The 13123-nt window shown below is 31.9% G+C and overlaps 2 protein-coding genes across 4 annotated transcripts; one reads left to right on the top strand and one right to left on the bottom strand.

Annotated features, from left to right (window-relative positions):
* Positions 1–1164: 1164 nt before the first annotated feature.
* On the top strand, positions 1165–2822 carry LOC106105108. 3 transcript variants are annotated; one of them, XM_013285337.1, is made up of 3 exons: positions 1165–1329; positions 1928–2075; positions 2486–2820. In XM_013285337.1, the coding sequence occupies exons 2-3, from the start codon at positions 1939–1941 to the stop codon at positions 2685–2687; spliced, it is 339 nt and encodes a 112-aa protein (XP_013140791.1). In that variant the 5' UTR covers positions 1165–1329; positions 1928–1938; the 3' UTR covers positions 2688–2820. The 3 variants fall into 3 exon arrangements, with proteins under 3 accessions (XP_013140791.1, XP_013140793.1, XP_013140792.1); XM_013285339.1 differs by lacking the exon at positions 1165–1329 and adding an exon at positions 1638–1722 and having other exon boundaries at positions 2486–2822; XM_013285338.1 differs by lacking the exon at positions 1165–1329 and adding an exon at positions 1671–1765 and having other exon boundaries at positions 2486–2822.
* Positions 2823–7095: 4273 nt separating this feature from the next.
* LOC106105130 lies at positions 7096–9064 on the bottom strand. The gene is made up of 4 exons (XM_013285360.1): positions 8844–9064; positions 8615–8761; positions 8070–8288; positions 7096–7629 (listed from the first exon to the last, which is right to left on the bottom strand). The coding sequence occupies exons 1-4, from the start codon at positions 8878–8880 to the stop codon at positions 7520–7522; spliced, it is 513 nt and encodes a 170-aa protein (XP_013140814.1). The 5' UTR covers positions 8881–9064; the 3' UTR covers positions 7096–7519.
* Positions 9065–13123: the final 4059 nt, after the last annotated feature.

The raw sequence follows: 13123 nt of genomic DNA on the forward strand, positions 1-13123 counted from the left end.
TTAATAGCGTGAAAATATATAGCCTTAAGCGTATTTTAAGTGTAGGGCTTAATTTGTTTAATGTTCATTTACCAAACATCTTTAGCTTGCCTTTATAAATCAAATTTTATTACTATACGAGCATACAAAACGAAAACATGCAAACTATATAAATTAACAAAAGGTTACGTATCCCTCTAGAACCGGATATTTCTGGGGATGAAGCTAGATTAGATGAGTAAACATTAAAAAACTAAATTAATGAATCCCACGGGAACCGTAACTATTCCCGGGATAAAAAGTAGCCTATGTGTTCTTCCAGACTATGCTTGTAACCTGTACCAAATTTCATAGAGACCCGTTCAGCCGTTTAGGCTATAAACGCTAACAAACATCCATCCATCCATCCATCTAAACTTTCGCATTTATAATATTAGTAAGATTAGTAAGATTATCAAATAATAGTATTTATAACAGTGGTAGTGCCCGCTTTAACATCTTAGCACGAATGGGCCAGCACGCCCGGTGTAATACCACGACCACACAGAAGACAGGCGTGAAATGGAAACAATTCCGTGTTTCGTCTGATAAGTGTGGTGCCGGAGGCCTAATTTAAGTCCCTTTCTCTTTACCACCCTTTTCTTATAAAGAGAGGTTGGGAACAGGAAGTGGATTTGACAGTGGAGGAGATGCATAGGAAGGGGAAATATCCTCTTTATGTGCGTCTCCTCCTCCGTCGGATAAGGGTAGGCAACGCATCTGCAATTGCGGATGTCTGTGGGCAGCGGTCGCTTCGCCATTTTGGCGATTTCAGGTGGCCGCTTGCTCGTTTGCCACCTTATGTTATAAAAAAAAAAATAAATAAAATTTATTCGAAATAACAGAATGAAGTCAATTTTACCATAGTTAAATCTCACAAAAACATCGTTATCCAGTTGTGCAAACTTGTTTTGTAAGCGTCATAGATGCATTTTACGTCTTCATTGAAAAAAAAGGAGATATAACCTGTTTGTGATACTCCCCGTTGGTAAAACCCGAGTAAAATCACATAAAAGCGTAAAATTAACATCTTATCATATGTAAAACGTTGTTTCCTTTCCTCACAGAAACTTTATAATAGGCTATCTCGTTCTTATTTATTCAAATTAATGGTTTATAATATGAAGTGATTGGACGTTTGCCTTAGTTTGTTTACCACAGTACATCTGTTATCATGATAAATTTAGTTTCCAAGTAATCAGTCGTTTATAAATATTTACATTTGCCGTTTCAACTTTATAAAGCAAATATCTGTGAAAGTAACAAGCGACTTCAAGTAGAAATAATAAGTGGTAAAACAACTTCATAAAGGTAAGTGAAAGAAATGTAAAATTCGCATTTATTAGACCCATTATTTTAGCCCCTTCTATTCCTTTTTTATAAGGAAAGGATGTGAAGATCAGAGTTTTATGTGTAAAGTGTGCCCGTCAATTAAAAGTACATAGGTAACGCATGCAATTGTACATATCTTTGGGCAGATGTTATTTTGGCTATTTCCGCGAATTCAGATAGCAGTTAACTAGTTTGCCATTTGTTTATAAAAAGGCGTTCTGCATCACTTAAATTATTCTTATTATTTGATAACCTTTCAACGCAATAATCTTAATGTGCTTTGAAATAACAACTGAATAAGATAACCGTATACTGTTCTTCTGTTTTAACATAATTGTTGGTGTTTAATTTCGCTACGTTGAATACAGAAATGTCTGTATTTTTATTTAATTACTCTTTCTAAACAATTTTAAAGGTTTAATGTATTTTTAATTTAACATTATTTTATCAAGCGTGTTTTAATTGTATCCATTAATAAAAGAATAACATATATAATGCTTTATTAAATTCGTAAAAAGTAGACACAGACGAAATGTTAGAATGTGTGTGTCTGAAATACCTATTTATAAATTTACAGATAACCTCAAAATGTCAATAGTACATTACATAGCATTCTCTCTTCTTATTATCGGCTGCCTGAGTCAAAGACCATCTTACGCTGGAAACAGACCGATAGGATACCCAGCAGTCGAAACTACTCCTTCTTCTGGTTTACTAGGAAACAGGTATGTAAATACAAGTTACTATATTACAATATTTGAAGTCACTTAGACTTTTCACTAGTGATACTTGTACTGGAAAATATTGTAGTTGGCGTTTTTTAACGCACTTGCTCCTACGAACGTTTTAAAATCACACTTGTTCCTTTCGCACAGTACTCGAAAAGCACCACTGCGATATAAATTTCCAAAACTGCTTGAAAATCCATTTATTCTAGTAAAACTTTTTTAACGCGCGTTAGAAAAACGTTTGTATGAATGAGACTTTGAGGAGAATTCTAACTATTACAGAACTGTATTTTATTAAGATATTGATTTTTTTATATTAAGATGGCAAACGATTAAGCGGTCACTTGAATCCCACCACTGGCCATAGACAATTTCAGATGTGTTGCCTAATCGATCTCTTATTACAGATTCGGTGACGATGAGCGACTTCAAATACTACCTCTTGATGCGTTAAATGACAGAGACCTGGTGATGCGCATAAGCAGGCTGCCTTTAGACAAACAACCATTCTGGTTCATTAACTGGAGAGCTTTAGAAGCGAACAGGAGAACACCTCAGACTTACGAACAGCGACAAAGTCCATTCAACCAACCTATAAACCAAAATTAAGGCAAACTTTTAATTAAAGTAAATTAGAAGTTTATTGTTCATATATAAATATAATGAACATATATTGTCTCTGCTGGCCTGACCACTGGTTGCTTGAGTCATCGGATTCTGCAGCCGGTGGTCTTCTATTTTTTTATATAATGTGTTTTATTTTTATTAAATAAAAAATCATGTAAAATTATAGATATGAGTAATAATAAATATTAAAAAATCCATTATGATTTAATTCCTAACGTTTTCTTTGTTGTCCTTAGTACAAGTCAAGTATAAAAATATCCTTGCCACGCCTCACCATGCATCTTTATTCTATTCAAAAATAATTAGTTAACGTGCTCAAATAAAAATAAATATTTTTATATCCCAGCTTATGTTCTAATTTCTATAGAAGAAACATTACGATTGTAATGGTGAAAATATGTTGGACCTAATCCTTAATCCAGAATAAATGAAAAAAAAAAACTGGGAATAATATAAGATAGTTGTCATTAAATAATAAGGAAGACCGAAGAAAGTATGGATGGATTGTGTGAAGGAAGATATGCTTAAGAAAGGAGTGGATTCAGATATGACGGCTGATAGAGATGTATGGAAGAGCAGCACATACTGTGCCGACCCTCCATAAGGGATAAGGGCAAGTGGATGATGAGTTGTCATTAAATAATTGACGGGAATTATAAGTTCGATAGGACTCTACGGAAATAATAATCACTAAATCTTATTGTAAAAGTAAACATAAAATATTACTCAATCTAAACTACTATTAGCAGTATATAGAAAAAATGATTTGTATTTTTGGATTTACCTAAAAAACTACTGGTCTGATTTCAAAAGTTCTTTCACCATTAAAAAGATAAGTTATCGCTGAATAAGATAGGCTACATAATTTAGTTTCGCGTGGACGAATTCGCGAGCAACAGCTAGTAAATAGTAATTAGCTTATATATATTTTATCTAATATTTCTAAATATATCAATAACATCTCAATGAAATTGTTCAAACAACAGATTCAGTTAAACGATGCTACAAAATGCGAAATATTGTTTAACTGGCAACTTAAAGATAGGACTCTCATTTTATACAAGTATTTAACTCGAATTGTCTAGACAGATGCCTGTAATGCCACAATAAAATCCAAACAATCTACAAAGTGGGTAAAAATGTCAAATATGAAATAATTAATTCATTTTTTTAATTTATTGTGATGTTTGAATAAAATTGTGTTTAAAGTTTTATCTTCCGGGAGTTAAAAATATCTAATAACTAATAACTGTTGCCCAATTTAAAGTAGGGTAATATTTTTGTTAGGTTTTAATTTTTATGATTGTATGGAAACCATTATGACATGTCTAAAAGTTTGTAATGATACTGATGATGATGAACAGTCTGGCATTTAAAATTTATTTATTATTTATTTAATTAGTGGAAAATATAACTTAGTAGTTGAAAAATAGAAAAAAAAGTGGATTCCGAAATACAATACACTTTTTCACATTTCGAATCGCTTTTTTTATCTTAAGGTGGCAAAATTCCAGAATGACGAAGCGACAGCTGCCTATAGACATTTGCAATAGGTCGCGTTGCCTACCCTTAATCGACGTTGGAGGAAACGTACATGAAGAGGATACTTCTCCTTTCTATGAGTCTCCTCCGGCATCAGATCCACGTTCCCTTCCCATCCTTATCTTATAAGAAAAAGGGTGGGAAGGAAAAGGGACTAATGTTGGGCTTGATCGTTTTCGTATAATCGTTTTGATATTATAACGTCCCATTGACTTGGTAATAGCTTTCATGTCTAATAGATAGGTATAATTTGCGAAAGTGCTTGTGCAGCTTTACTTCTAGATAATGTTCCCCTTAATATCTTTTAAAGGTTTATGTGAAATTGTATGATAACGTCCACGAAAAAAGTGAAAGGACCTTAATAAAGTCTTGTGTTTTTACCCAAATAACGGCTTAAGCAATATGTTAATCAGTATGCTAATCCAGTGTTTTTGTAAAGGGACACTTTCTTAAGTATGTTATTTATCTAAAAAAATGCCAATTTAAGCGCCGAGTCAGAAATTTTCGGTCCATAATAACTTCTCTCCTTTGGGATCCAAAGTAAATTCAGGGGTCGAACTAAAATTTTAACGTAAAAGGTGAGGTAACCGTGCGGGATTAGGCTGCGGTAAGCAGCCGCACAGGGCGCTGAAAGTGGCGCTTAAGACAATGAATTAGATAAGCCTGTTAGTGCATGGTAAAAAACCCAAGCATAGTAAAAGCTAAATAAGTATGACAGGTAATTTTCAAAAAGATTTGGTAATTATTAATTATTATCATATATTTAAAAAAAAAAAAACGAAGGTGTAAAGTAGCTGTAGTGGAACTGCCTCATATATGCCAAATTTCATCGAGATCCGTTGAAACGTTTAAGCTACAAATTCTAACAAACATCCATCTAAACTTTCCTTTAGATTATTCTTTTAGCTTTTTTTTAATTGTAATATGCTTAATGCTGTTTGTCAAATTAAATACTGAATAGAGATAATTTTAAACAATTAGTTCGACACTTGATGTTAAGTTTGTTAGCTTACTTTCTCAAAACTCGTCAAACTTAAAACATTTGCTTAGTTTTGTCTTTCAATAAAGCAAAGTTTTGAAATATTATCTCAAAAGTTAAATTAAGGCTTTGACGAAAGAATGTTTTCAACTTTCGTTTAATTGCTTTTGATATACACAATAAAAGGACTCTTACATATTTTACAAATTCATTTTATTTTTTCACTAAACCGTTAATAAAACGCGATATATTTAATGTTACTTTTTATAACAAAACTAAAAATTAATTACTTTTCAACTATGTTGGTGTATTATTTCAAATATTTATAATTTTTAACTAAAGTATTGAAACTTACAATGAAAATATAAAGTCAGTGATCCATCAAGTAAAATATAAATTTAGTATACCCGAGCATTTTCCTTCAGATCTGCCAATGTTATTGATGCAATGCAATTTCAGCTCCCATTTACAAAAGGCCGAGCACAGTCAATGGTAAATTTTATTATTTTTATTCCTCTCTAAAACAAAAATGTGAGAATTTTGACCGGAAAATATAATATTTTTGAAGTCCTAACTGCGGCTCGGAGTCTATCAGGGTGACTAAACCATAGTCAAACACCCTGGCCCACTGCGAATTTTATCACAATGTTTACCTTCACTGTAAGAACGTTAAGAAAATTATGTACATATGAAATTCAAATTTTGGGGGGATTAGAACCCAAAACCTTTAGATTACAAGTCAAGCGCTTAAACCCCTGAGCCACCGACGCTCTTCCTACTTACTAGATTTTTACGCTGTTCCTTTATTACTAATTTGAAAAGACACTTCCATTTCGTTTATTTTTAACTACCGTGTTTAAGGTAAACTTATGGTGAGCTAACAAAATCGTAAACCTTGATAATGGATGACCCGAAGTCACGATTACAGTTTAGGGCTCGAATCATTCGCACAGTTAATTTGTTTTTATGTGCGCCTTCGTTTTACGAGTTTTTTTGTTAATACGAACCTGTATTGTCTTGTTTAGATAAGTAAATTTACGTCAATATACTTTGCTTTGGAATTTCAAATCAAACAAAGTATATTATTTATTTCCACAAACATGGAATAGAATTTTGAAAAAGAGGGCAAAGGGCGTGAACAGAGATTTATCGAAGGAATTGATGATATGTTGTTTGCCTTTAAGACAGTAAAATATATATAGTCTGCTTGCAGTAATACAAAAATGCATTATTAGACGCAGTTTCTTCGAAGATGGTCTTAAATATAATATAAATTGCCATTCAAGAAGGAAATGAGATCCAACGTTCTTAGGTGATTTTCTAAAAGCTTATTTCCTTCACTTCTCTTGAATGCACTTTTAAAATGTATTTTGTAACACTTGTCTTTAGACATTATAAATATTGTGAAAATGTTACCGGCTGGTTGTGAATTATAACACTTTATAGTGTATTAGCTATTAACTAAAAAAATATATTAAAACTCGGCAAATGTCGAAGTAATCAAATCGGTAATTTCGTTTAGTATTGTTTCGCTGCTCTCAATCTACTTTATTTAGAAATTATGTAAATGTAATACAATTTATGTAATTTTATTTTGTTTGTAACGGTACCGAGATTGTGATAAAATGAAGCAATAGATTACCAGGCAGTGGAAAAAAAAATGGATGATTTGACGAAAGCAATATGGCTGCCTCTTTAATCAATCATATTAGATTTGAATTTGTATTTCATTGCCACGTTCTAATTGAATTTTATTATTAATTCTGTACTAAAGTATGGGATATCGCATAATTTTCTGTTTGACAGTATGTAAATTTTCTTATAGAATATAATTATGACTGAGAACATACGATATACCATAATTTTATACGTAACATAAAATAATGGCAGAGGAACTAAGACTACAGTATCGGAACAGGTAATTAGCGCTAAACTTTATAGTTTGGACCGCTCTGTGGTTAAGCTTGATTGAGCATGGAAGTTGCAAGAAGCTATTAACTACTTTGTTGAAGGAATACTAATAGTGTAAGGGAAGCTTGTGTGCAATGTTGCATATTCTATCTCCAATGCCGTCCGGTCGTAATTTGTCTAGACAATTTTAAATTGTCAATAAACATAACTTTTTTATTTTGTATCTTTCTTAATGTCCTGTATCAGATTTTCCAAGTTCTTTCTTATCGCTCAGGGAACTTAAAAAATAGCGAAATTCATGATCGGTCGGTGACATCAATATAAATAGAAGTAATGTAAACTAAAGCATCGTTGTTTTTGCCTATTTTATTTCAAATCGTGTTCACGACAAAAATTCCTTGTACTTCTTCATGTTATTTGTAATCAGTTGCTCCGAGAATATATTTTTCATATAATGATTTTGACAGAATTTCAAAGATACTTCTTGATATGCTGTAAAAATAAATGTAAAATTAGTAAATATCATCCAACTTCTAAATGCGACTTTTCAAAATAAATATTAAATTTGACTCGTGACGACTCAGAATTTTGTAGTAAACTAATTGATTGAAAAAGAGCTTCAATCAACTACACATTTAAAATTCGAATCAAAAACATTTTAGTACATGGTAGAATTCGAACCCCGGACCTGCATAAGTGCATAACCCCTATGAGCGGGTGCACACTGCTGACTAAACTATAACAAAACTATTGTGAGATTGTCAATTGTTTCGCAACCCATTCGACAGTTTATTTACACAACTAAAAAATCGATTGTTCTCATCTTCATTTAAGTTCATAGGAATCAAAGCTAGACTAAACAGTTGTGCGATAGTTTAGTTTCAGATGTTCGCACGCTTTAATTGAAAATAAAAGAATTATATGATACTTACAATAATCTTCAATGCCTCTACAATTCACCAAATCGAAGTAACAACCGTTTCTAAATGTTTTATATTCGTAATCCCTCAGTTGTGATACACCACAAACAGGACGGTAATATTCAGGACAAAATGTAGGACAACTATCACCATATATGCTTTTATACATTTTTCTTATAATTTGTCTATTATGTTTCCTCATACAAGAACTTAATGGTACGGGAATGTATTCTGTGAACAAAGATAATTTTAATAAGATTGTCTAAGTGCCTGTCTCCACTTCACTGTTAACTGCGCGACTGTCCGTTTGAAAGCGCTATTCATTGTTGCATATTTCGACTGGAGCGACTGCGACTGCTGTAATGACAGTTGCGCCGTTAGCGGCTACGTGGAAATAGGTTCTAGGGCAAGAAATATTGCCATGGTCAATATTCAGATTCGTAACACAAATATAAGAACAGGCCAATATAATACAATTCCTTCTGGCACACCTCTATTGTTTTTTTTAAATAACTTGATGCTTGTTGAAAATATTAGACAAATAAATATATAATTACCGCTCCCAGTACAGCGCGCATAAGCCTTCATAGAGCATGCGTTAGTAAACAATTTGTAAGCAGAATTTTTCATATCCAAGCCGCATTCAAATCTGTCTTCATTTGGGCATTTTATGTTACATTTGAGACAGGTGATAAATGTGATACCTGAAATAATCCAAGCCATTTTTATTGTTAACTTTCCATTTTATACAACTATGATCCAAAAAGTAAGGTTTTTAAAACTTACATTTTATGATGACAAGAATTACTGTCAAGTAATTCATCGTAAATGAAATGTAAACTCTCAAATGTAATCTTCTGGTACTTTCCTTAGATCGATTCAATTAAATTTGAGATTTCCTTATCGCAATCCGGACAATTTTCCAATTCATAAACACAATTAATGCTGTAATTGGTTTTTGGAATCATCGTTTGATGAATTCTTATGACAATATTTGCTAATCTGATTTCCATACTATATTTTGACAATCCATATTTTTCAATTTAAATGTTGCCTTGCATAGACTGACCAAAAATAAAGTTTACCAAAGTAATAAATATACCTATACTAATAACATTGTAAAGAAGAAAGATGTGCATTTTTGGATTTTTGTATCTAGTGAAATAACTCAAAAACTGCTAAGCCAATTTCAATAAATACTATATACAAGTAAAAGCAAATCATACAGAATCAACCAAGACTGAATCCAAATATTACTTTAAAGCAAAAAAATCTTATCACATTGCAGACATATTCTAAAATAAGTTGAATAATGTATAAATAGTTGTTTCCACAAGTCTTCTCGAGCCGTGTGCAAATGCGAAGGTTAAAGTTTGTCGCGAAATTCTCATGAGAGTAACACTAGACTGCACATGTTAAGACACATCTTCTAGCAAGCGTTCATATATTATGTCCACATGCGTTTATTCCATGGTTAATGTTATGTAAATCAAGTCACAACTTTAGTTGTAAAGACTCTTATAATAGAACTTAAAGTTTTATAGAGTTGGGAATGCTTGAATAAAAATAATGTTTCTTTTTTGTTTTAAACAATTATTTTAACTTTTGAATATCTTAGAAGCTCAGAATGTTGCTGTCTTATTTTCATAAAAGATCGATGCTTGTCTTTTTTGTAGAAGATGTCGTAGTGGATACAGAAGAAGAAGGGAATTTTTATAATGATGCATCGAAGATTAACAGTAGAATTTGAAGGCAGTTGATTATTTAATATAGATGTATAAAAATTGTTTTTTTCCATCAATATACACAGAGTTAATGAAATGGGTACGCACCAAGTGGAATTTCAATTCGGAGCTCGTTGAAATTCCCAGCACGTAATCCAGTGTCATGACATTTCGGTGTAACTCTTCGAGGAGAATTTGATTTATCAAAGCGAGGTGTTAAATGTCATGTAAAATCGAATAGAGATAGGTTAGTTTCTCACGTAAATGTAATCTTTTCGTAACGGAAATAAAAAGAACTGGATAATGTTGGTCTAGTGTTATTTGAAACATTAGCAGTAACCCACGACTTTTGCTTATGGAGTTTGTAATGGTTTCCACCTTTAGGTTTCCTTAAGCATATGGTATTGAAAATCTTATTAGATTTAACTGACTCTTTCTCCTTTTCTAAATACTTAATTGGAGTTGTCGTACTTTTGTTATAAATAATTGCGGTGTTAGGAAAGTCTACGCAAAAACTTTGATCAAAGTGACAATTGCTGAACTAGTAAGATGAAGTGTACTACAGTCGTTAACTATCTTAAGAAAAAGTCGCTGAAATGTAAAGAAACTAGGCTTTTTTGCAATGAAATATTGATTTATTTCCAGTGAAATAAATTGACTGAAATCATCTGTGTAAACAATTGTTAATGAGTTTGTGCAATAAATAAATACAACTCCAAATTGGATATTGGATGGATTGTGGAATCGCGAATTGTAAATATAGGTTTAAATAAATGATTGGTTAGAGGTAGGAGGTGAAATGTCACCGCCCTGGGAACTCGCTGGGAATTTAAACGAGAAATAAATTGAAATTCCTCCCGGTGCGTACTTATTCAGTAGCGTATAAACTGTCGGAATGCAACAAAAAAATTCAAAAACAGTTATTTTTTACTCCTTACATGTGTGGTTATTTGGGTCACAAACTTTATGTTCTACGTACAGATATAACGTATTGATAGAACAGGCGAATTTGTAGACGTAAGCGTAGAAAAATGAAAACTAATCAATCAAACACAAAACAAATGAACTATTTGATAAACAGTTTTTTTTTCGTAATGTACAGCATTAATTTTTAATCACGTAATCTTAATTAGATTTAATCCAAAACTTAGTGAATCTTTAAAGCATATTTTCACATCTAAAGAATATATTTTAATGGAATTTCTAAAGAAACTTTTATAGGCGTTGGTAACGTTAAATCCACTGAGGCCTGAACTATAAAAATCCAGAGATCCACTCTAAGAGATAGTTGATACATATTCAAGAAGCGCCGTGTGCCAACAATAGCCTGCCGCAAGATTGTACTCTTTTGTGCAATCTAAAATTACATTAACACAAAATTTAGTTTGTTATACTAGTATAGTATTTATTATCTATGGTCATACTTATCATTTTTACTTTTTTGCGATACAATGGATGTTTTGAATAGTTGCAATAGAATAGAAAAGTGACATTTTACTTCTTTTTGTTTTTAATTCGTAGTTTCCTATTTGATATAACCCAAATTTATGGTAACAGAATTATTTTTAGGTATCTCCTCGTTCAAGAGTGTCGTTTGAAAACTTGATTTGATTTAACAAAAATGATTATATAACTTTTACGTGTTATTTACCCTTAAAAACTGTGCGAAAACCAAAAATTAACTACCTATATAAAAATTAATTTATTTTACTTACAAGGTTAATTTATTTATAACAAAAATAATATGGTAGATTTCATACAAATCTTTGTAGATAAGGAAACTGTACAGGTTGAAGAAAAGATGTGGCTATATGATGAAGGTATGAATTTTGTTTGAGTGGATAGGTCTTCGGTTTAGTTCTGTTCTCTTCTAATTTCTTCCAATTGATTAACCAGAAAGGCTGTTTATCTAAAGGCTGTTTGAGAAGAGTTTCGACCAGCCTTCTGTCTCCCAAAGCTTCAAGAGGTAGTCTTTCCGTTGTTATTGTCGCTGTTATACCAGATCCTAACCTAAAATTAATAATAAATAATTATTTAAATGGTGTAAAATACTTCTTCAATCTTGTGTACAAGTAAATTGAAATTTGTTAATATTGTTTAAAAGTCTTTTTCACTAAACATTAGTAGTGATGAAAACGATATCTTTATTTTGGTAGCTTAATTTTTTTCAAATTAATTGAAAAATGTGGAAAACAGAAAAGATTCATATAAAGATAGAACAACTTGATCAATGATTTATAAAAATACTAACTAGCATTCGCCCGTGACTCTGTCCGCGCGGGGTTACAAAAACAAAAGTGAGTAGCCAGTACCTTTACGCCAAATTTAATTGAGGTCCATTCAGTCGTTTAGGCTACAAACTCTAACAAACATCCATTCATCCAAATAAACTTTCGCATTTATGATACTAGTGAGATTGTGTGTATTTAAGTCTTTAAAAGTTCCCACTTACTTTGAGTCCAAACCAACGCTTGTAAGTGCTTCTGTAGTTACCTCAACAGCCGGGTATCCGATTGGTCTGGTCCCAGCGTAAGATGGTCTCTGACTTAAACACCCAGCAACCATGATTGAAAAGACTAGATACAAGGAAATCATTCTTTTCTGAAAAAAAAATATTATTTTGCTCTGTAAAATTATTTCTTCCTCATTCTACTTGTAATTTCTGTTGTATCGTTTATAATAATCACCATTAGTACTACTAATGACATTTTAATTGTTATTTCAATTACTATGGGTTGAACTCAGATCTTTTGATGCCGATAAACCCTGGGAAAATTATATTCCCGCGCAAAAGATGTAGAAGTAATAAGAAGATGAAAATCATTCTTCATACTAATCATACTAACATTATAAATGCAAAAGTTTAGATGTATAGATGGATGTTTGTTCGAGTTTGTAGCCTAAACAGCTGAACGGATTTCGATGAAATTTGGTATAGATGTAGAGGATAGTCTGGAAAAACACATAGGCTACTCATTTTTTTTGTTTTTTAATTCCACGCAGACGGAGTCGCGGGCGAAAGCTAGTAATTTATATTTTTGTCAATGTATGGTACAAACAATGTAATATGCAGATTGCTTCTTAACGGTCAGGATTAAAAAAAAATCCACATAATCTTAATCGTATTTAATTCCTTTACATGTGTTATTTTTACAAAAGCGCAAAAGAACGGACAACCCGGAACAGGAAATTAAAAACAATCATCCACTTACCTTAATCTCTTCTGATGTAATGAAAATAAAGCATAAAAGCCTTTTTTCTTGCACTGGTTTTAATATTTTTTTTAACTTGGCTATATTGTCACATATGACCCACGCATTTCGTATCACTGACTAAAATTTA

This window comes from Papilio polytes, unplaced genomic scaffold (assembly GCF_000836215.1).
Source record: "Papilio polytes unplaced genomic scaffold, Ppol_1.0 DF823177.1, whole genome shotgun sequence".
NCBI classification, from domain to species: domain Eukaryota; kingdom Metazoa; phylum Arthropoda; class Insecta; order Lepidoptera; family Papilionidae; genus Papilio; species Papilio polytes.

Coding starts and splice junctions, on each gene's coding strand:
- LOC106105108 (XM_013285337.1), top strand. CDS start 1,939: ATGTCAATAGTACATTACATAGCATTCTCTCTTCTTATTATCGGCTGC. Junction 2,076..2,485: donor TCTGGTTTACTAGGAAACAG/GTATGTAAATAC, acceptor CTCTTATTACAG/ATTCGGTGACGATGAGCGAC.
- LOC106105130 (XM_013285360.1), bottom strand. CDS start 8,880: ATGAATTACTTGACAGTAATTCTTGTCATCATAAAAT. Junction 8,762..8,843: donor AATTCTTGTCATCATAAAAT/GTAAGTTTTAAA, acceptor GGATTATTTCAG/GTATCACATTTATCACCTGT. Junction 7,630..8,069: donor TAGAGGCATTGAAGATTATT/GTAAGTATCATA, acceptor TTATTTTTACAG/CATATCAAGAAGTATCTTTG.